Raw genomic sequence first — 23299 nt, forward strand, 5'->3', positions numbered from 1 at the left:
TCCGAAGAAGTTGAATTCTTTAAACAAAGAAGAAAAAACAATGGATAGGATAAAGAACAGATTCGATAGCACAGAAAAAAGATTAGTGAATTTGAAGGTAGAGCAATAGAAACTTCCAAAATGAAACGCAGAGAAAAAAGATTGGAAACTAAAACAAAAACACAAAACATTACTGAGCTGTGAGACAACTTCAAGTGACCAAATAGACATGGAATTAGATTCTCTGAAGGAGGAGGAAGGAGAAGAGACAAAAAGTATTTGAACAAGTGATGTTTAATAAACGTCAAATATAATGGAAACTATAAACCCACAGAACCAACGCTTAATAAACCTCAAACACACTAAGGCACATCACAATCAAAGAGAGAAAGAGAACAATTGAAAAGCAGCAAGGGGGAGGAGGGAACACATCCCCAGCAGAGGAACGGAGATGAAGACCACGGCGCGTGTCTCATCAGAGCAATGCAGGCTAGAAGAGCAACACCATCTTTGAAGCACCGGGGGGAACAGTCAGCCAAGAATGCTATACCATTTTGAACTGAAACCATCTTTAAAAATGAAGATGGAGGGGCACCTGGGTGGCTCAGTAGGTTGGGCATCTGCCTTCGGCTCAGGTCCTGATCCCAGGATCCTGGGAACGAGCCCTGCACCAGGCTCCTTGCTCGGCAGGGAGCCTGCTTCTCCCTCTCCCTCTGCCTGCTGCTCCCCTTGCTTGTGCTCTCTCTCTCAAATGAATATATAAAATCTTTAAAAAAAAAATAAAAATGAAGATGGAATAAATACTTTTTTAGGCATATGAAAGTCTTTCAGCAGACCTGCACTGCAAAACATGTCAAAGGAAGCCCTTCAGAGGGAAGATGATCCCAGATAGAAGCCTGGAGCTACAGGAAAGAATGAAGTGCGCTGGAAATGGTTACTTCATGGGCCAATATACTTTTTTTCTTATTTAAACTGCTTTAAAAGATAATTGTTTAAATAAAAACTACTAACAGTGCATTGTATAGCTTGTAACATATCTGGAAGTAAACTGTGTGACAACGACGACATAAAAGCCAAGACAGGAGACACAGAAATAGATTGTTATAAGATTCCTGTGCTCGACATGCAGTGGTATAATACCACTTAAAGGCAGAGGATAGGGGCGCCTGGGTGGCACAGCGGTTAAGCGTCTGCCTTCGGCTCAGGGCGTGATCCCGGCGTTGTGGGATCGAGCCCCACATCAGGCTCCTCCACTATGAGCCTGCTTCTTCCTCTCCCACTCCCCCTGCTTGTGTTCCCTCTCTCGCTGGCTGTCTCTATCTCTGTCAAATAAATACATAAAATCTTTAAAAAAAAAAAAAAAAGGAGAGGATAATAATTTAAATATGTGTACTGTAAACCCTAAAATAATACAAGAAGTGATAGCTAATAAGCTAACAAATGAGCTAAAATTGTATCTAAAAATTACTCAATCCAGGCAGAAAAAGAGAGAAACTGTATTAATAATCACATGTCATTTAAATGGTCTAAGCACCCCAATTAAAAGGTACAGATTATGAGGTTGGGTAAAAAAGCAAGACTTAACTCCATGCTGCCTAATAAGAAACCCACTTTAAACATGAGATACAAATAGGTTACTATCAAAAGGATGGAAAAAGATATACCATACTAACACTAATTAAAAGAAAGCGGGAATGGTTATGTTAATGTCAAACCAAGTAGATTTTAGAGCAAAGAATATTATTGGGGTAAAAAGTACCATTTCATAATGATGTAAGAGTCAGTTCCTCAAGTGAACACAAGAATCCTAGATGTTTGTACACCTAGTAAAGAGCTTCAAAATACAGGATGCAAGAATATATTAAACTGCTATGAATGAATGTTAATGAACTACTTTTACATTATAAACCCATATGATAGACACACACAGGAAGGTTTCATAAACAACTGTTGCATTAATCAAATATTTGCTATATACAAGATACTTAGGGAGATCCTTTATATATCTCATATATATGAAGTATGACAGAGAGAGAGAGAGACAGATGTCTTGACAGCAACTTTGTTAGGTAGGTGGGCATTAATTCTGTTTTACAAATGAGAAAACTGGAATTCAAACCAATTAAGTAATTTACCTAAAGTTACAAGCTACTAACTGGTGAGCTGGAATTAAAATCTAGGCTTGCCTGATTCCAAAACCCCTGCCTTTTAAATCAGGCATATACGGCCCCAGTTCATGTTTACTTATAACCATTAGTTGCACTAATTGCGTTTACTATTAGACTACCCTATAGGGCCTCAGTTCCACTGAAGTTCTGTGAGACACACCGTGAAATCCACAAGGCACAGGCATAGCTTGGGTCGAATCTGCAACAACAGGAGAAACAATCGGAAACCGGGGATGTATTGTATGGTGACTAACATAATATAATAAAAAATCATTATAAAAAAAAAATAAGAACATATTTTTCACAAAAAAAAAAAAAAACCAAAAAAAAAAAAAAACAACAGGAGAAACAGAATATCCACGTGTGGCCAACAGGCCAGGTTGCTCTCACCACTGTACTGAGTCCTGGGAAAGGGTCTACATTTTACAAATGTTTCATTTATTTGTTCATTCACAAATATTTGAGTCACCTACTATGTTCTTTGAGGGATGCAACAATTAATAAAATGATCCCTGCCTTCGAGGAGCTCTCAATCGAACAGAGTTGATGATAAAAGCCTAGAAAACCTTAAAAGAGAAGGAGGGTGAGCCCATACAAAATAAGAAAACAAAACCAAAAATAAAACCCTGGAGTTCAGAGCACAGAATGTGTTCCTAACCGATGCATCATGAAGAGGGTCCAGGAAGAAGGCGTCAGTTGAGCTGAGCCTTGAGGACTATAAAACTTGTGAACAGTGCCATTTCTCAGTTTGACAGCGGCGCAGTGAGTGGTAAGGGAGAGAAAGGAGAAGAGACAAGACTGTGGATAATAGCTCAATTTTTAAAAAATCAAGTAATAACCTCCCAATTAATATTAGGATCACAATTTGTAGCCCAATACAAAATAGTCTTAATAGTATTATTGCTTTTTCCTGTTAAATAATATACATAATTATTAATTATGCTATATTCTGAAAAATATTTTTAACCTCAATTTCTGAAAACTTGATTGCTCATAGGCAATTAGTTGTATATCCTGGGCACAGCTCCGGTACAAACTACTGCTGAAGTAACAGCAACGCGGACTGTACGAAGGCAAGTTGCAGCCAATGCCGTTCCACATACGCCCCCCATGCACTGGACTCCAGAGCCCGAGCCTCATGGGGTGATGAGTGCACATGGGAGGCACCGCAGGCTCTCTAGAGAGCTCTATGCGCTCTGTTTGCAACTGGAATACAGAGAACAGGAATGTGGCAGGCTGGGCTGAAGGGGGAGGAACCAGCACATCCAGAGGCAGCCCAAGGAAGGCCCTAGGTGCAATAACCCAAAGGCTGCACACATCTACGGTGAGGGGCCTCAGAAAGCAAGAACCCTTGGCAATGACCGTAGGCAGAGAGCCGCAGCCTGGTGAGAGCCAACCATACAGGACCTACGAGCCTCTGCTACTTCCATACTGAACACCTCCCCTGTGCCAGGCACTGTTCTGAACAAGGCATGGTCCCTGCCCTCACAGACCTTACACTATTGTACAGAGGAGAGAGAATTAACAAGTGAACAAGTTACCATAACCAAATAGAGCCAGCCATGCAATGCTTCCCCCAGGCACATTCAAGTGGAAACATCCTATACACCTGATCGTGCTTTAATACGGGGAGATGGAACATGTAACTAAATCAAACCGTTCTTCCTCAGCCCAGGACCCGATTCAGCCCAGCCCACACTTACAGTCAGAGTAAAGTCATAACAGTCAGGGAGCTCGTGATGACGAATGGTCTGCAGATTAATGGCCTTCAGTTTAAACTGCAGCTCCACTGTTAGGAGCCTAGGAAACAGAGGAGGCTTTAGTGCAGTGAAAACACACACGCACAGACACAGCTTACACTCCCATCTGCTTGCCTCACCTATGAAAGTCCAGCGTCAGGTTGAGTTTATTTTCTTCCAGTGTTCCAATGCGAAAAGGTTCGTCTGGCTCTACAAAGAAACATTCTGCCATAGAAAGGAACAAAACATAATGCATATTGCCTAAAATAAATAAGTGAATTGCATCTTGAAAGAATAATACATTTAAGAATAGATATTCAGATTCTACTGTTCTTCTGAATTAAGATTTAAAAGCTAAATGTCCATTTGTTTTTAAGACCCAAGTGGCTACATTTCTGGAATGGGTGAAGGGTAGGAGACCTGAACTCTGTCTCATTAGTCTTCTATAGAATGCAATCTTCCTTCCTGCCTTTGTGAGCCTAAACTTTGAGTCCCTTCTCCCTTTTTTGTTTCCTAAGCATACGTGTGAAGCACTTGCCATACCTAAGATAAAATTTTCTAAATTTAAAGGATTTTTAAAAATACTTTTTTATTTTAAAATAATAATTTAAAAAAAGGAAGACAGCATTTTAGAAGATTTCACTAATCTGTACTATAATCCTTTACTATCCCTCTCCAAAAAACATTTCAGTGACTATTGCTAAAAGCATCTGGATATTTAATTTTTAACTCAAAGACTTAAGTTAATGTTTTACGTACACACGGTAAATAGAACTTTGCTAATAAGAATAAGCCACTCAAGGGCAGCTGGGTGGTTTAGTTGGTTAAGTGACCGACTCTTGACTTCGGCTCAGATCTTGATCTCAGGGTTGTGAGTTCAAGCCCTGCATTGGGCTCCACTCTGGGCACGGAGCCTACTTAAAAAAAATAATAATAATAAGCCATTCTATTCTGAGTCCTGGTTCTGGTTCCTCCCTAACTGACCATCAAAGATACTAAGTAGAAAAGTGCAGTTGAGGGGAGGGAATTTTATATACATGATGAATTTGCAAATACAACATTTTGTAAGGACACTGTAAGTTTGTTTAACGGGCTTATCCAGTGCAAGAGGAATTGGAATGTAGAGGCTAAGAATGTGGTGGCTCAGAGCACAGACAGTCTGGGTGAAATTTCAGCACTGCCTCTTACCAGCTCCACCTGGACCATATCACTTGACTCTCTGAGCCACACTTCAGTCTTCTCTAGATTGAGGATAATAAGATATCTTGCCTTATTGGTTTGTTCTTGTTGTTTTTAAAAATCATGAGTTACAGTAAAGGGCTTGGGACAGTACCTGACACATGATAACTCCTACATTGTTTTTCACTACGACCTAATAGCACAGGCGATGAACGTTTTCAGAGATGAAATTACTGATTTTAAGGATAAATCAAGGAGTTAAAAAAAAATGGAGGCTCTAGTTTTTTAAAGAACCTCACCAGTTTCAATTTCTGGATCAATGTCAAAGGTATCATTTCCAGGACAGATGTTTCCTTGCCTGTAGAAGTGCTGACAGATTGCCATAGCAGACTGCTCCACACCCTTGTTCTCGTAAGCATGGTTCCCAACCGAGGTATTGCGTAGCTGCAAGTACTTCAACCAAAAAGAGAAACAGAAAATGGGAACACCAGCCAGACAGAAATGAAGCCATGATTGCCTACCCACCCTGCCTATGAAATGGGCAGGTTCCAACCTGCTTTCTGGGTGGAGACATTCACATTCACGTTGATACGCAGAGCACAGGACACGGTACTGTGCGCCAGGACAGCAGCCCACAGGAAGCACTCCCAAATTAGGGTTCTGGGCCCCAGTCTCATTTCTGTGAGCGTGGGCAAGACACAAATTTTCTGAGCTTCTGGTTCCTTGTCTAAAAAATGAAAGGCTTACACCACATCAACTCTGTGATCTTTCCTTCTTTAAAGAGCTATGTTCAGGAATGGACTTTTGCATTCAGTGTAAATACTAACTTTATCTCTGAACCATTTCTTATAAGGTCAGAGTTCTGCTTTGCTGCTGTGATATAGGAAGGAGGATACAATTGCTCCAAGCTAACTTGCAAAACTTTAAAAAAAAAACTGTTTCATCTTTATTGTTGTAAGAATGCAGTTAGTCACTTTCACAGCAATATTCCCTCATCCTAGGGAGTCCTATAAATAAAATAAAATGTAATCTTACAAATGAGGATCTTATGGTACTTTGGAATAATCATCAACTTAAACTCTGAATGGATTTCTGTAGAAGGAAAAAAAAAGTGCTTCAGAGCTTACTCTGAACAATGCTGTTTGGCACAAGTAGCAATAAAAGATAGTGATACGGTATCCATCAATTGGAATTAACAATTTAGTGGGATGGACAGAGAGATAAATAATTCTAAACAATGCATATGAAACATGCTAAATTAAATGAAATAAATCATTTATAATGTGAGCCTATGGGATGGACGCTGAGCTGGGCCTCATCCAGGCTACGAAGAGCAGCATTTTACCAGATCTGATGCATGGTTCTCAGCTCTCATTTAACGTAGCCTGCCCATGGTGTTTGACGCAGCCGAGTGCTTTCCCTTTCACAAGATACCTTCTTCACTTGACTTCTGACACACAGGCTCTCCACCTCAGTCTCCTTTGCCGGATCCTGCTCTTGCCAACCTCTACGTCTCAGAGTACCCTTGGATTCAGTCCTCGACTTCTTCAGCCTCATTCTCCCTGTAAGTGATCTCAACCAGTCCCAGGCTGAAACTCTATATGCATGCTGAGGACTTCCAAATTTACATCTCCTGACCTTTCCACCGAATTCTATACATAGGTCACAATCTGCCCGCATGACACCTCTGGTGTCAAAGAGGTATCTCAAACATAACTGTGCAAACAGAAAAACCAACTCCTTCCATGAAAATGCCCTTCTCAATCACTGACTCTATAAGCCACTCAGCTTTGCAGGCCATAACTTGGAAATGATCCTTTAGCCTCTTTCTCTCATACTCCGCTTCCATTCCATCAGAAAGTCATGCATTACTTTCAAATTATATCCCAAATCTGACTGCCTCTCATCGCCTTCACTGCTCTCACCCTTGTACACACCACCTCATCTCCCTCCCGACAAACTGAATCTCTTCAGTGGTCTTCCTGCTGGCCATCTGCCTCTCACCACAGTCCAGTCTCCATGTAGAACTCACGGGACTGTTACAGGAATAAGTGAATTAATGCATGTAATGTCCTTAGGACAGCAATACCCAAAACACAAATGTGTTCTATGCTCTGTTCATGCTATCCTTTCTCCATGGAGGGCTCCTCGCTGAGACGGCCACAGGCTGCCTCCCCACACTCTGGTCTGCCCTGCCCACCTGCCATTTATCAGAGAGGCCTCTCCTGACCACCTCCATTCATTCCATTCATTCACTTTGCTTGTTGCTTCTTTGTGTGTGCGTGTGTGTGTGTGTGTGTGTGTGTGTGTACTTTGTATACTTATGTATACTTATAACCAACTAACATGATATCTTTATTGTTTATCTCTCCCATTTAGAACATGACTTCCTTGACTTAGTCCATTTGTTCACTATAGTATGCATGCACCGAAAACAATATCTGAGGGGCACCTGTGTGACTCAGTTGGTTGAGTATCTGACTCTTAATTTCGGCTCAGGTCATGATCTAGGGGTCTTGGGATTGAGCCCTGCGTCGTTGGGCTCCCTGCTCAGTGTGGAGTCTGCTTGTCTCCCTCTCCCTCTGCCCCTCCCCCCACTCACACTTTCTCTCCTTCTCTCTCTCAAATAAATAAATATTTTTTAAAAACAGTTTCAGATACACAACAGATGCTAACTATTTGAGGGAATAAATATTAGGCTTTGCTTCTGTGTATTACAGTCTCTCCCCTACTGAAAGCCCTTCCATGGCTTCCAGTCTCTCTCAGAATAAATTTCAAAGCTTCTTTCCAGGGTCTAGAGAGGCCTGAGAGACCAGACCTAGCCCAGCCATATTCACCTCCTTCGTACTTCCTCAAACACATGAAATGTTTTCTGGCTTTGAGAGCCTTTGCTACTCCTTCAGCCTGGGATATTGTTCCCTAGACCTCAAGTCCTCAGAGAGGCCTTTCCTGACCACGCTGAGGCAACTGTTAATGCCCTTATGCTACTTAATTTTACTTCGTAGCACTCATCACTATCTGAAACCAAATGATTTTGGTTAAACTTGTTAAAATCCATCTCCTCCAATTAGAATGTAAACTCCACTGGGCAAGGAATTTATCAAGGCCACTGCTCTAACCCCAGCACTTAAAACAGTAGTAGGCATAGAGTAGGTAATAAAATATTGGTCAAATTTATGATAAGGTAAAAAAATTATCAAAAGGCAGTAGTTGCTCTTCATTACTAGAGTTAATCTATTCACGTGAGATGGCAAACTGCTAGGACAGGAAATGTAATTACAGGACTAAGTTCTCTCTCTTAGCACTGGGATTGGGGAAGGAGGCCAGAAATCTACGGTAATAAAAGGAAGCTGCATAAGTTAAGTAGCATTATGTCCTACGTGTAGGGGACAAATAGTATAAGAGTGGAGATACTCCGTTTTAAGGTTTTGTTCTCTATTCAAGGAAATAAGAGTATTAAGCCCCACTAAAGCTACTGTGAGCCAAACTGGTAGTTTTATATTGGAGGTGGGAGGGTGCAAGAGGTAAACAGTCCATTAAATGAAAAAGAAGGTAAAAGATCTTGAGTGTGGTGAAGTCCCAAGTAGACTAGTATGCCTGCAATGGTGTGTGATGGGAAGTAAAGCTGGAAAAACAGGCAGGGATCATGACATAGAGTCATACAAGTATGGGGTCCTGTAGCCCTTCTGAGGGCCCACTATTTGTGAAGCAGTCCTCCAGGGATTACCTAAGGATCTGAGCCTCCTGGTCACAGAAACTTGTGTGTCTTGAACTTTGTAAGATCTTGAAACATAGAAGACCCAAGGCTCAGGGCAGCAGGTAACCTGTGAAGACATGCCTTGACAGAGGAATTTTCCACAAAGATCCATAATTCTGTCTAGTAACTTACGCAGCTTACTTCCATCACCGTAGATTTCTGACCAATGTACACAATCCAAGTTTTAGCAGAAAGTCTTGGCACCGTAGATACCTATGTCATCCTAGCAGTCTACGATCTCACTGTGCACAGGCTGTCTCCAGATAATGAAGAACCGTAACTGCACTATAATACTTTTTACTTTTTGGGGGCAGTTAGTCAATGTTACAATAAAAGCATTGTCGTGTATGACACAAAGGCCTTATTTATTTTTTAAATGAACTTTCAGGTCTTAGTTGCTGTCTATGCTCTGCAAAGTTAATATTCTCATTATTTGTTAAGGGCCCCTGAATGTACAAACTCTGAAGACTTAATGACTACTTATAACCAGGGCCACGGTTAATAATTTTAAATCTTTGAGGCACTCATGCCAACCCCTAGCTCTGATTCTTTTAATGAAGTCTTTAAAGTTTCTGTCTCTCTGTTATTAAACAAAAGCTTTTCTCGATTTCTAGTTTCATGGAAGTTTGATGGTGATGTTTTTTAAAAAATAATTTTAAAATGGTTTTATACATATCATCACAGCAATGTTCACCTTTCTACAGTGGAATGTCAATTTCTATCATGTACATTGCTAACAATTTCTCAGTCTGTTCCTTCTCCCCATTAAGAACACACATACTTGGTTTACCTGGTTCACTGCAAAGACGATCTGATTGTACACATCCCTTTGTGTATACACTGCGTACGTATCATCCATTCGGTCCATATATCCTTTTAAGAAGAGGTGTTTGAATGCTATAGTGTTCTCTTCCTTGAAAGCTACAACCATCTGGTTACTTAGCCCAAAAAAGACCAGCTTAAAAGAAAAAAAGGAAAAGGATTGAAAAAGCAATGAAATAAAAGGTCTCCATATAACGATCAATTTATCTATTCAAGTCTAATTATTCCTGAATACATTCAATAGAAATTAAACTTTTGGTAGCTGTAAATTAATTTGTCCTTAAAGATAAAGTGGGCTTCTAGCTTTAAAATGAAAGAAAGTGGCTTTGCACATTTCCACGTATGATCTTATGTTGTTGCCCCCACCACCAAAAACTTTAGCTCAGAGAAGTCCTCCTTTAGGAGTTTAGAGAAGCAAGGTCACTCTGGCTAAAGAAATGGGAAGGTTTCCTTAAGAAAGACATAATGATAGAAGACCCCTGAAGCATGTGCATAACTTGGGTGGGGACATTTGAGGAGCACAGGAAAAAGGCTAAGAAGGTAGAGTGGAACTTAGCACTTTGTGGGGACGCTGAGGATCCCAGCACAATCCAGTTGAAGGAGCAGCAAGCAAAAAAAGTCAGCAGAAAAACTGGAGGCAGATGGTGCAGGGGCTTAAACGGCAAGTAGAAGATTTATAAATGAATTGTGCAAGACACCAAGAAGGTGCACAACGCAATATAAGAAGTGCCTCAAATAAGTCTAAGCCTCCGATCAAACCACTCTAGTTAACGTCAGTTTAATTACCAAAACTGCGACAGTAAGACCAAAAATAAAAACATCCTTCCAACAGATCTCTAAATTAAAAAATATTAACATAATATATCCTTATATTCATGCAGGAGTGACCCCAGAGTTTTACTTGAAACTAGTTATTCATGCACAAAAAAGTTATTTAACTGCACTGCTGTCATATTAACATAAGATCTTTCAATCATACCTGAAACTTTACTCCAAGTGTGCCTTCCACCTTCTCTTCCCTCTGAAACCATCTCAATCTCTTGCTCCCTCCCTCTCTCTCACAGGCACACACTCTCTCTTCCTCTCACTCTCTCTCATACACACACACGTGCGCACGCATGCTGTAAGTTTAGAACGTACACTCTGACTTGGATCTCAGACTGAAGCATGGTGTATTTTATATAGAAAAGGGAAATAGCACTGAGCACCTATGTGCCATACTAGGAACTTCCTTCATACTAATCCCACAGTACAGTTCTTAACATACCCATTTTATAGATGGGCACATAAAGGCCCAGAGAAGTTAAATAATTTTTTCAAGTCACATCACTCAAGTGTATGGTCAAAATCTGAACCCAAGTCTAACAGACTAAATCCAAGTTCTAGCCACCCTATTATGCTACACAAAGTAGTCCAGGGTCTGATTGGGAAAAAATAGAGCACACAAATCTCTTCTCACCTCTCCTTGTGATGTATGCCCTGCACCCCACACACACCAGTGCTCTCCATCTAACTGGACTTCTATTTCTGAAGAGCTTCTCTAAGCCAAGAGTAAGCCAAGTGTCCTCTTTAAAACCCAAGAAAATGACAGCTTGATATTCCAGGAATTTTACATCTAATGAAGCTGATGACTGAAAAGCTTCCAGAGAATTCCTAAAGACCAATTCCCAATGAGTACACCCCACATGCCAGCACTGAGCTGGGTTCCAAGGATGCAATGCAGAAACAACGGTCCCTGCCCTTAAGGGTGTACCCATGGCAGAGAGAAAACCCCTGTAACTCAGAGACTGTGCCAGGCCGTGGAGAAAGGCAACATTTGGTAGGGTGCCTATCATCATAGACATCTTTTTTTCTTTTTTTTTGCTGCTACAGATACAAAAATCTCCAAATGAACAGAAAGTCCACCCTCTTTCCCCTGAGAAGAATGAGTCTGTCACCCAGTCACCCTTTTTTGCTCAGTTATAAAGTCTTTATGTAATATTTGCTTGGTTGCTCTAATACAGATTAAGAAAACATCACAATTAAGAAAAACCCTCCGGGGCACCTGAGTGGTTCATTCGGTTGAGTGACAGACTTAATTTCACCTCATGTCATGATCTCAAGGTTGTGGGATCGAGCGGTCTATCAGACTCCATGCTTGGCGGTGAGTCTACTTGAGATTCTGTCTCTGTCTCTGCCCCTCTCCCCACACACTCTCTCTCTTTCTCTCTCTCTCTAATAAATAAATCTAAAAACAAAAAAGATGAGGAAGGAAGAAAGGAGGAGGAGGAGGCGGCGGCGGAGGGGGAGGAGAAGGAGGAGGAGAAAAGAAAAGTCCTCAGATGGGGTACCTGGCTGGTTCAGTCAGAGAACATACGACTCTTGATCTCAAGGTTGTAAGTTCAAGTCCCATGTTGGGTGTAAAGATTACTTAAAAATAAAATCTTAAAAAAGAAAAAGAAAAACCTTCAGTTCCTTTTAAGAATGTACCTAAATGCCTTTTATATGCTTATTACTAACAGGCTTAACATCTTTTTTTTTTAAGATTTTATTTATTTATTTGACAGAGATAGAGACAGCCAGCGAGAGAGGGAACACAAGCAGGGGGAGTGGGAGAGGAAGAAGCAGGCTCATAGCGGAGGAGCCTGATGTGGGGCTCGATCCCAGAACGCCGGGATCACGCCCTGAGCCGAAGGCAGACGCCCAATCGCTGTGCCACCCAGGCGCCCCTCTAACAGGCTTAACATCTTAAACCATTGGTCACTTTGCCTCTTGACCACCTTAGGAAACAGAGGATGGTTAAACAAGCCCTCTAAAAAATTTAGAAGTAATTAAGAACACAGGTCTTAGAATACAATCTGAGTTAAATCTCAGCTCCCACTCTTCTAGTTTCTTGACTATGACAGATTATTTTGCCTCACTAAGCCCCAATATTCTCATCTGTGAAATGGGGATAATTACTCTCATCAGTAGGAAAATATATTTTCACAGGAGTAAATCACAATCAGTATATATAAAGAATTGCAAAATACGGTTTCCCCAAAAAATGTCAACAGAAGTCAAGGAAATGAGATTCAAACTCTCCTAAAATGAAGTCTCATATTTCACTACCTATGCCACTCCTTTTTAGTTAACCCCACATTTTTCCACTGCAGGGCTGTGAGAATCCAAGCACTTGCCTTAACAGAAAACCTTGGAAGTTTCTGAAGAAAGAGATATTCCCAGGAAACTAGGAAGAAAAAGAAGCCTCTGGTTGGGCAATACCCAGTTTTCACGGCTGATTTAGAAACCTTCAGCTTCTCTATTACAAACCAAATATTAAAGTTTTCTTCTCCTAAAAACTGATTCCATTATGTGACTAAAACTGTAATTTAATAAAAGATGAGAAGGAAAAAAAGGAAGGGAAACAAATATTGAAGAGAGAGGGGTTTAAGATTGTATGTTTCCTTATTTATTGTTCTCCATTACACATACAGTTCAAAGTTAGAAAAAACCACTGTCCTTACTCCTGTTACTAAAAGAGGCCTTCATCAAACTCATGATTTGAGATGCTTACCTGTATCGTCACCATTGCAATTTTTAGAATTTGTATGGCGAGCTTCCATGGTTTTCTGCCTCGAGCCCAGAACTTCTCACAAGGATTCATGAAAAAAAATTTGAGTTTTCGCCTCATCTGGTCTTCTAACAGGAGCTCCTCAGAGGGCGATGTATGCTGGTTAAATGTGCAGCTATTTTCTTCTTCGTGAGAGCTGCAGCTGCTTATAACAACCACAGGGTTTGCCATCTCTGGGGAGAGGGAAAAAAAGACGGTTTCCATTCCATAACTAAAGGCACAAATCTCTATATTCTTTGTTATAGCAGGATAGTTGAGGAAGCCCAAATACAAGATCTGGTTTCAAATAAACACCATTGTTCTAAACTGCGCTTTAGATGTTTACAGAATCAATTAGAATGTAACATGTCATGTTTCTTTTTGTTTCAGCTACTAAATAAGTTTTCACCCAGTTGAAGGATACTGAATTCATGGGCTGTTTCTATTAGTAAAGGATTACATGTCTGTGGATACAGTACTGTATACACTCTCCACCTCATTCAATAACAGAGTGAGAGCAGGGTGACCTGAAAGCTTATGGAAGGGTTTTACAAGGTAGGTGGACCTCAAAATTCTATGGAAAATTTTGTATATATGAAGATATGGGCATTGTTCCCTGTGGTAATACTTAAAGTTTCATCAGATTATTGAAATAAGTTTAAAACCTCTGAGTTAAAGGTAGCAAGATGTAGCGTAGAGAAGTAAGGCCGGGTTAGGTGTCTAATCCTGGTTCTACAACGTGACACCTCTGCAACCCTAGGCAAGTCACTCAGCCTCTCAGCCTCAGTTTTTTCATCTACAAAATGGTAATAACAATACGTATCTTCAAATGATTCTGATTAAAGATGCAAATAAAGCCCCTGCATAGGGTCCAACACTGAGCAAGCAGCCTCACTCCCTACAGCCCCAACAGCAGGGCAGCTTCCTTAACAGGTGACAAGATTCTTAAGCGGCAGTGGAGGTTCAGGAAACTTAACTGTTCTACAAAGGGGAACGCAGAAGCTCAATTTAAGTCCAAACCCCAATCAGCCACATCACTTGTATTTGATTTTTATTGGAGTCCTTATATTTATGTAGCACATTTTGCTTTTCAAAGTATATCATATCTATTATTTCTTTTGTCTCTTTGAAAAGGATGGGGCTAGTTTTATTGTCTTTGTAGTCAGCTTTTCCAAAATGACAAAGATGTCGCTCCTGAAGTGGGGACTTATCTTGGATTTTCACTCAGATTAATTAATATTATGGAAACCTGTTCAAAATAAAATACCCCAGACCAGCTGGGAGAGTAGAGTTCTTCCATGTAGAATAGAAAGGCTGGTTCTCTGCGATATCTTTACAGTGACTTCTACTCAGAAGTCAAGGTGGGGGTAGGAGGGAATCAAACTATAGTAATAGAACATTTAACAAGTCACTGTTTAGGTATCACCCCGCTTTCCATGTATAGGATCCCACATTTGGTTCTGGTTCAAACATTCTTAGCAAACCCAGCATCTCCAAGTAATAGAAATTGGCTATAAAAACTAGCTATGGGAAAAGCTTTTACAATATTGATTAATGAAAATATTAACAAGGATAGTGCTGAGTCAGTAAAGCATGAAACATATTTACAATGGAATAAAAATAGCATGTGCAGTATCTTCAAAAAGAAATAATTATGATGGAACTCATTCAAGTATGGTTCTTACGTCTTAAAATGCCTGTCAAAGTATGAGTACAGAAACTCTTAGATAAAGACATAAGGGAGGGGGAAAAGCTATTAGTCCCTTAGGATTTTCATTCAAGAACATTTTATTTCCTTCTTCAAAAACCAGCATCTGAAGAGACATGACCTATGGGATGTAAAAGGAAGATGATTTTATGTTAATCAAAACTCGCACATGAATACCAACAATAGTAATGAAGCTGGTAATAATAGAGCATGTTGGTGAATTACAGATTTGAGGACCCATTAAGCCCTTTCTATTCCAGTAAAGGGAAAAGTAAACTTTAAACAAACAAGACACACGCCCTGCGACAGTAACTCACAGGAACAAAGAGAAAATGCGCCAAACACAATTAATTTACTCAGCACTTGGCATCAAATTATCCCAGAAGCAAGGCATTTCATTCACAAGGACTGAGCCCTACACTTGCGGCAAACGTTAGCGTTGCCAAGTCTCAGAAGCCCTTCGGTGTCCAGACCCCCAGGCACTGACGGCGCGCCGAGCACCCTTCACACACGCCGGGAGCGCGGCGCCGGACGCACGGAGGCGGAGACGCGGGTCCGGAGTCTCTCCGAGGTAGGAGGCGCGCTCTTAGAATCGACAAACCGACACACAGAGGTTTGTTATTCACGGCGACTAGGGGCTTAATTGGACTGAGCTGCGGAAGGTTAGAGAAAACCAGGGAATATGTGTACATAGAAAAACCTCACAGCTGATAAAGTAACACCACCTCATTTCTTCATAAGCGCTTTCTCACGTCACCAGACACGAAACTCCTTTCTTTCCTTCCCTCCCTTCCTTCCCCCCTCTCTTTCACCGGCGTGGGGACCGACTGCCCGGCGCTGCGGTCCGGCGCGGGGAGGCGGTGCAGCTGCTCTCCCGAGGGCGCCGCGGGCCGCAGCGCGCCCCTTCCCCGGCCTCCGCGCCGCGAGCGACTTCGACCGCCGGGCCTGGCTGGAGGCCGCCGTCGCCCAGTCCAGGGACACCGGCTTGGGCCCCCATTTCCATCCGCCCCCCCACCCCCCGCTTCTAATAAAGGCCACTCGAGTCCAGAGAGGCTGGCTGCGCAACTTCTGGACCATCTCGGCCGCCCCCCCGCCCTCCGCCCAGGTCTTCCCGGGCGAGACTCCGCTGCAGGTGGCTTCCTGCTCTCGGGGTCCCTGTATCGGGCTTCCCGGTGAGCGACGGGCCGGACGGGGTTGAGCCGCAAAGGTGCGGGGCCCCCGCCCGACCCCCGGCCGCCAAGAGCCGCCACTGACCTTGCGCGGGCGGCGGAGCCGGCGCCGTGCCGAACCGCTGCAGCTCGCACCCCGCTCCCACCGAGGTCCCTTCCATGGCGCCGACGGCCGGGGGCCTGACCCTCCCGCTTTGTGTCACCCACGGCTCGCCCCATCGCGGTCCCTCCCTGCACGCAGCGGGCGCTGCTCCCACGACACCTGATGCTCCGGGCGGCGCCGGGCTCGACTCACCTGCGGCTCGCGGGCAGCGTCCGCGGGGCGGGCGGGTGGGGGTGGGGTGAGCGTCAGGTCTTCTCAGCTGCAGGGGGCGCGGTAGCTCGGCGTGCAGCTCCGGAAGCCTCTGAGACTCCGCTCAACTCTGTCGGACGCGAGAACCCGGCGACCGCCAGTTGCCGCCGGCGGCATCCTCCGCACTTCGGCCGCTTTGACTCGTGACCCTCTTCCCCTTTGCTCCCTCTCCTTTCCACGCCCTTTCTGGGTAGTCTTTCGGCGGCCAGGTGGGGCGGGGGAGGCCTCCGATAGAGCCCGGCGCCTTCCGCGTCTCTGGGCGCCCCTTCACGCCGCTCCTGTTCCCATAAACAACCCGCAAAGCCCTACTCGGCTTTCTCCGGTGCTCAGCGGCGACGCGTGGGCTGTGCGTGGGCTGTGCGCTTGCGACCGCAAAGGGGCCACCGCTCCCGGCCCCTGCCTCTCGCTTGCTTGTGCCCGGTAGACACGAGGATGGGTGGAAGGAGCCTGGCTGCGGGGAGCGCGCGGGCCTCTCCAGCAGACGTCGGTTCTGACGTCTGCGTGCAGGGGAAATCGTCAAGTGTGAGACTTTTCGAGCCTGAGCGTTGTACCTCCTCGAGGCCTCCAGGCTTCGCAGAATTGCTTGTAGACTGTCAACTAGACTCCTCTAGACCGGGTGCTGGGTCAGAAAGCCCTGGAGAGCTCTTAGAAGAAATGTGACTGGACATACTTGAGGCAGTGACAAAGATTCTTTGCTTGACTAAACATTAGCCAGGCTGCTAAACCTCCTAGGTTCATCTTTGCATTTTCTTGTAAAATCCAGTTTTAGCAAGAACCCTGCTAAGCAGTTTGACCAAAACACTCCCCCCACATACACCTCTCAATATCTGATCATCCTCAATATGTAATTAGGTTCCCTATCCACCCCCCCACCCCCACCCCCCCGTGAAGTCTGGTCACCCAAGGCTGTTTTCAGCAAGAATCCTGTTCGGTGGGTTTAGCCAAAACAATCTTGTTGTTTTCTCTTAGTGATTTTCCATTCACTGACCCCTACCCTGCTCCTGGGCTATCAATTTCCACTTGCCCTTGCTGTGTTACGAGCTGAGCCTCATCTCTCTCCCACGGTAAAATCCCATTGCAGGGCTCCCTATAACTATCTGGATGGTCCTAAATAAAGTCTGCCTTACCATCTTAATCAAGTGTCATCCACTCTCTTTTTCCTTAACAGCAGATCTTCAATTATAAACTTTATCTTCATGAATTCTTTTAAAATATTAAACCTAAGCTCACTTCTTATTAGGAATAGATCAGGAACTCTGATTAATTTAAATTACAACCACTTCAGCTTTGTTTTAATTGATTTTTTTAAATTATTTTGGGGGCTGCAGATAAGTTTGTAAAGGTCACTGAATATCCCAAACAGGTAATTCTCCCAAGTTATATCAGAACTGTCAGATCTTTTATAAAACCTTTTAAAAAATCCTAAACCAGTTTGCATGGATAATTTATAAATAGAAATATATTTTCTTGCAATGGGGTACAGGAATTTCATGCTGTTAGTAAACCTGAATCCCAGGTGCTGTGAACATGGTAGATATTAAAAAGCATGCAACTGGCACACTTGATTCTCAAGTGTAATTTGGAAAATATAATTTAATCTCTAATGCCTGTATGCCTCCATGTGATTTAACACTATTTCCTTACCATAACAGTGAAGTTCTCACAACAGTGGGAGTTTGAAATGCTTGATTGTTCAGGAACAATCTAAACTTTGGAGAGGTTCACAGGCATAAAGGATGGCCCACACTTAACCCTCATTGGAGCCGAGTTAAGTAAACTGAAGAATAGAAAATTGAGTCTGACAAATGGGGCCCATATCCCCTTTAATTCCATTTACTGACTGTGCAGAATTACTGAGCCTCTCCACCTCCCTATTTTCTTCTGTGTTTAATCTGTCTAATGAAAGGAATGACAAATTTTAATTAATAGTATACATGTAAAGCACCCAATACTGTGCCTGGCATATTTTATGTGCTTGTAAATACTGATTTTTTTATTTAAGTTAAAATTAATTTAAATTAATGACAAGATCAACTATGTTCATAGATTGCAAGACTCAATATTGTTAACATATCAATTCTCCCCAAATTCATTTACAGTTTCAAACCAATCTCAATCAAAATTCCAGAAAGCTCTTTTGTAGAAATTAATAAGCTGTTTCTAAAATTAATATGTAAATGCAAAGAGCCAAGAATAAACAAAACAATTTTTATTTAATTTTTTAAGATTTTATTCATTTATTTGACTGAGAGAGAGAGCAAGAGAGAGCATAAGCCAGGTGGGGAGCTTGGGGAAGATGGAAGGGAGAACCAGACTACCCACTGAGCAGGGAGCCTGATGCGGGGCTGGATCCCAGGACCCTGAGATTATGACCAGAGCCTAAGGCAGGTGCTTAACTGACTGAGCCACCCAGTGTCCCAAAGCAATTTTTAAAAATAAGGACAAAATTGGAGAATTCACCTTACCTGATTTCAAGACTTATTATAAAGGTATATAAGGAAGACAGTTTGGTATTCATGAAAAGAGACTTATAAAATATACATAGAAAATAGAACAGACTAGAGAATCCAGAAATAGATCCACACATATATATGGTCAATTTATTTTTTTTCTTCTTCTTTTTTGCTTTTTTAATATGAAATTAATATTTCACTAATTTGATATTTGGTTATGTCTCCCTTTTTTATTGAGGTACAGTTGACACACAATGTTATATTAGTTCCAGGTGTACGACATAATGATTCTACAATTCTATACATTATTCAGTGCTCACCACAATAAGTGTAGTCACCATCTGTCAACATACAATGTTATTACAATAATATTGACTATTTTCCTGATGCTGTACTTTTATTTTTTTATCTTGGTGTACAGTCAATTGATTTTTGACAAAGATGCCAAAACAATGTAGGGGAGAAAATTAAACCTTAACAATCAACATAGTAATATTATTGGCTCAAAGGAATATACTAACATCAAGTCAAAAGGAAGACAGGAAATGCTGACATGCAGAGTCAAAGATTAAGGTCAATATTTCTGGAAAGCATGACAGGAGCACATTAGAGAGCACCAGTTAAGATCTATTCAGTCTTGCTTGTTATTGTTGTCATGTTACAAGGGTGTGTACCTAGCCTTACTGGTGAGTACTTCCTGCAAATAAAACAAACATTAATATGTTTATATACATAGAATACATTGTGCTAATCCAATGGATGGTATGGTATTTCAAAAGATAACAAGTTTTTCAAGAAAAATAACTCCCTAACTTGGCAATGTCAACATATTTCTATGTAACACTGTTGATCTTGCTAGAAAATCCAAATGTTACATTATTTGAATATTATCTAATCATGTTTCTGCAATTTCCAGTGTTTGACTATTTACTAAAAGATATAGTTCTTTGTAAAATAGACAAAATATTTTCATTGCTAAAAAAGTAAATGAGCTTATATGTGCCCTAATGCCCAATCTGGTAACACTTTGGAAGCGCTAACAACTAAACCAATATCAAACACGGAATGAGAGAAATTTTTCCTTATCTGGAATATGTGTCACAAAACAAAGACCAAATCCATTGGATAAGACAATTAATGTCTTATGTGTTTTAAATTATCACTTGAAGAATAACTTTTTCAGTATTAGATTGTTTTTATTTTTTTAAATGATTTTTATTTAGAATTTATTTTGTATTAATGCTTCCTTCTTTTAATGACTTCTTTTATGAAATGTCTATATTCAGTAGTGATCATTGTTATATGTAACTGAAATACATAATCTTGTCCAATATAATGGTTCATAATGATAAGAACCCATACTTTTATTAATATCTTTTTTTAAACAGAAAAAAAGCTCTGGAACTTTTAGTATAACCCTGTGCAGGAAAATAATTAATTGTTCATTATAATGGTTACTCATTATATTTCAAAAACATATAAACAAAGTGTTATAAAAAGTACAAAGTAACATGATTTCAGGAATTTCTTTTTTGTTGTTGTTCCTGAATCGCAAAGGTTAATATCTGTTGGGAATTGGGAAACATAACCACAATAACCAATGAATCCCCATAGCATTCTTTGTATCTGAAGGATAATAGAGAGCTTTTTCACATCTTCATCTTTTTAGTCTCTTAAAAATCCTGTTTCAGAGTGACGTAGCCAGAGTTGAAAGTCTCAGGTAGCATGAGTGCTAAGTCACACATATGTCAACCCCCCAAATTTTTTACCTTTCTATCTATACCACTCATCTTTTTCCCCCCTTAATTCCTTCTCTCTTTTTTAAATTAAAATGTTTACTTATGGGGTGCCTGGGTGGCTCAGTTGGTTGAGCATCTGACTGTTGGTTTCAGCTCAGGTCATGATCTCAGGGTTGTGAGATCAAGCCCCGTGTTGGGCTCTGTGCTCAGCGCGGAGTCTGTTTGGGATTCTCTCTCCTTGTCCCTCTGCCCTTTTCCTTTGCCCCTCTGGCTTGTGCTTTCTCTAAAATAAATAAATTAATCTTTAAAATGTTTACTTATCAACACATACATATTCAACAATCTTTTATATTCTAATAAGAATATTAGGTCCTATGGATAGAAATATGAATAAAACATAGCTTCTGCCTTTAAAGATCTTACAGTCTAGAAGGCAATTTTTTTTAATTTTAAGAAAATTTTGAATACCAAAAAGCACCAAAAAAAAATCACAAAAATACAGTCCCCAACTTCAACAAATTTTACACATCACTTGATTTATTTCGTCTTTTTATTTTACAAAAAAATAAAACATTGTAAAGTTACCCCCTCCCCAAAAGTAACCTTCTGCCGTGAATTGGTATAAATCATCACAGTAGTTCATCTGTGTATGTTCTCGCACACAGGTGCCCATAATAAGTAGAGATAACTCGCGCATGCTTTTGTTCCCAACGACGGCATTGCTCTGTACATCGTCTTCAATGTCTCACCATTCTGGTTCTGAGCTGTATCTATGCAAGTTTGTTCATTTTGGCAGCTTTATGGTAATTTATTGACTAAAGCAAAACACTATCCATTTTCCTACTGAGGGACGTTCAGGTTTTTTTTTATCTTTTCCATTACAAAGAAATTCCGCAGTCAACGTCTATGAAGCGTTCCCTCGTGTACACATGTAGGAGTCCCTCTAAGGTAACTAGCCTGGAGTAGAATTGCTAGATTATAGGATATGTGCATTTTCAGTTTTAATAGGTACTCCCAAATTACTCTCCAAAGCAGTTGTTCCAGATCATTTACTGACTATGATATGGTGTATCATCTATATGCCAGGCAGAGATTCGGGCACTGGGGATGCAGCAGTAAAAAAGACAAAAATTTCTGCCCTTGCGAAGTTTACCTTTTAGCAGACAAAAACAGTCAATGACCATAGTAAGTAAAATATAGAAAAAAAAATTGTGTTAGAAGGCGGTCAATGCTATGGGATTAAAAATAACTCAGAGAGGAGCACCTGGGTGGCTCAATCCGTTAAGCCCCCAGCTCTTGGTTTCAGCTCAGGTCCTAATCTCAGGGTCATGAGATATTGCATCCCTACCCACCACCATGGGCTCCACGCTCAGTGCAGGAGTCTGCTTGAGATTCTCTCCCTCTTCCTCTGCCCCTTCCCTCACTTGCACACTCTTTCTCTGAAATAAATAAATAAATAAATAAATAAATAAATAAATAAATAAATAAAATCTTAAAAATAAACAAGAACAAATCAGAGAAAGGAGAATGAGGACTGTTGAGAAGATGCCACTTTATTTTTTTTTATTTTTATTTTTTTTAAAGATTTTATTTATTTATGTGACAGAGAGACAGCCAGCGAGAGAGGGAACACAGCAGGGGGAGTGGGAGAGGAAGAAGCAGGCTCATAGTGGAGGAGCCCGATGTGGGACTCGATCCTGGTACGCCGGGATCACGCCCTGAGCCGAAGGCAGACGCTTTAATGACTGCGCTACCCAGGCGTCCCGAGAAGATGCCACTTTAAATAAAGTGGAGATAGACCTCATTGAGAAGTTAACATTTTAGCAAAAACTTGAAAGCTATCTGCTTTAAGTGTTCCAGCAGAGGGAACAGCCCATGTAGAGCAGATGTGTGCCTGGTCTGTTTGAGCAACCCCAAGACGGCCAGTGTGTCTGCAGCTGTGGGAGCCGCAGGGAGGAATGGGGGGAAATGAGGCTAGTAGCAGGGGCCAGGGTATGCTGGACCACAATCGTAGGCCATTGTGTGCACGTTGGCTTTCACGTAGAGTGGGAGCCATTGGAGGGTTTTAAGCAGAAGACTGGCATGATTTGTCTGATGTTTTAAAAGTGTATCCCTCTGGCTGCAGTGTTCAAAATATGTCTCAAAAGAGTGAAAGGTGAAAGCAAAGGAGTCAGGGATGACTCGTAGGTTTTTGCCCCGAGCAGCCATAAAGATGGAATTGCCATCAGTGGCGGTGAAGCCGACTGCAGGACCAGCACATCGGTGGGGAGAATCAGGAGTTGGTTTTGAACGTGTGTTTGAGATGTCTACTCAGTGCTTCTCAGACTGCGGGAGGCCACTTAATTTGGTTTTGTTTCCATTTCTCTCACAAGCTGATACTTCCATACTACATAAGTTGCTAGAAAATGAAATAAAGACATTTAAAATATAAACTTCAATTTTGTTAGTATGTAACATAAGTAGTTCCTCCATCAAATTGCTCTAAAGTTTTTAAGTACTTTTAATTTCTGTACTTTTTTTGCAGATGGGTAAAATTTTTTCTTGGACTAGTAGACTAGTAGCAAATATTTCCTGACTGGCTGTGATCTGAGGGGCCATACTTTAGATAACCCTGTATTAGACATTCAAGTAGAAATATCTAGTAGATTGTTGAATATTCAAAT

At 41.4% G+C, this 23299-nt stretch overlaps 1 protein-coding gene across 6 annotated transcripts in view; it reads right to left on the minus strand.

The window, feature by feature from the left end:
* Positions 1 to 17116, minus strand: part of MCOLN3 (mucolipin TRP cation channel 3) — a 28119-nt gene extending 11003 nt beyond the window's left edge. For 2 of the 6 annotated variants that reach the window (XM_045801884.2, XM_045801881.2), the window contains exons 1-6: positions 16178 to 16362; positions 13180 to 13409; positions 9613 to 9780; positions 5365 to 5518; positions 4027 to 4111; positions 3851 to 3947 (exon numbers count right to left, since the gene is read on the minus strand). In XM_045801884.2, coding sequence (XP_045657840.1) covers positions 3851 to 3947; positions 4027 to 4111; positions 5365 to 5518; positions 9613 to 9780; positions 13180 to 13409; positions 16178 to 16253 — 810 coding nt within the window. In that variant the 5' untranslated portion in view covers positions 16254 to 16362. Of the gene's footprint in view, positions 1 to 3850; positions 3948 to 4026; positions 4112 to 5364; positions 5519 to 9612; positions 9781 to 13179; positions 13410 to 16177; positions 16364 to 16387 lie in introns of those variants that run through there. The other 4 variants (XM_045801882.2, XM_045801880.2, XM_087866066.1 and 1 more) reach the window with 4 other exon arrangements.
* Positions 17117 to 23299: the final 6183 nt, after the last annotated feature.

This window comes from Ursus americanus, chromosome 12 (assembly GCF_024610735.1).
Source record: "Ursus americanus isolate L20-20 chromosome 12, mUrsAme1.1.p, whole genome shotgun sequence".
Lineage (NCBI taxonomy): Eukaryota > Metazoa > Chordata > Mammalia > Carnivora > Ursidae > Ursus > Ursus americanus.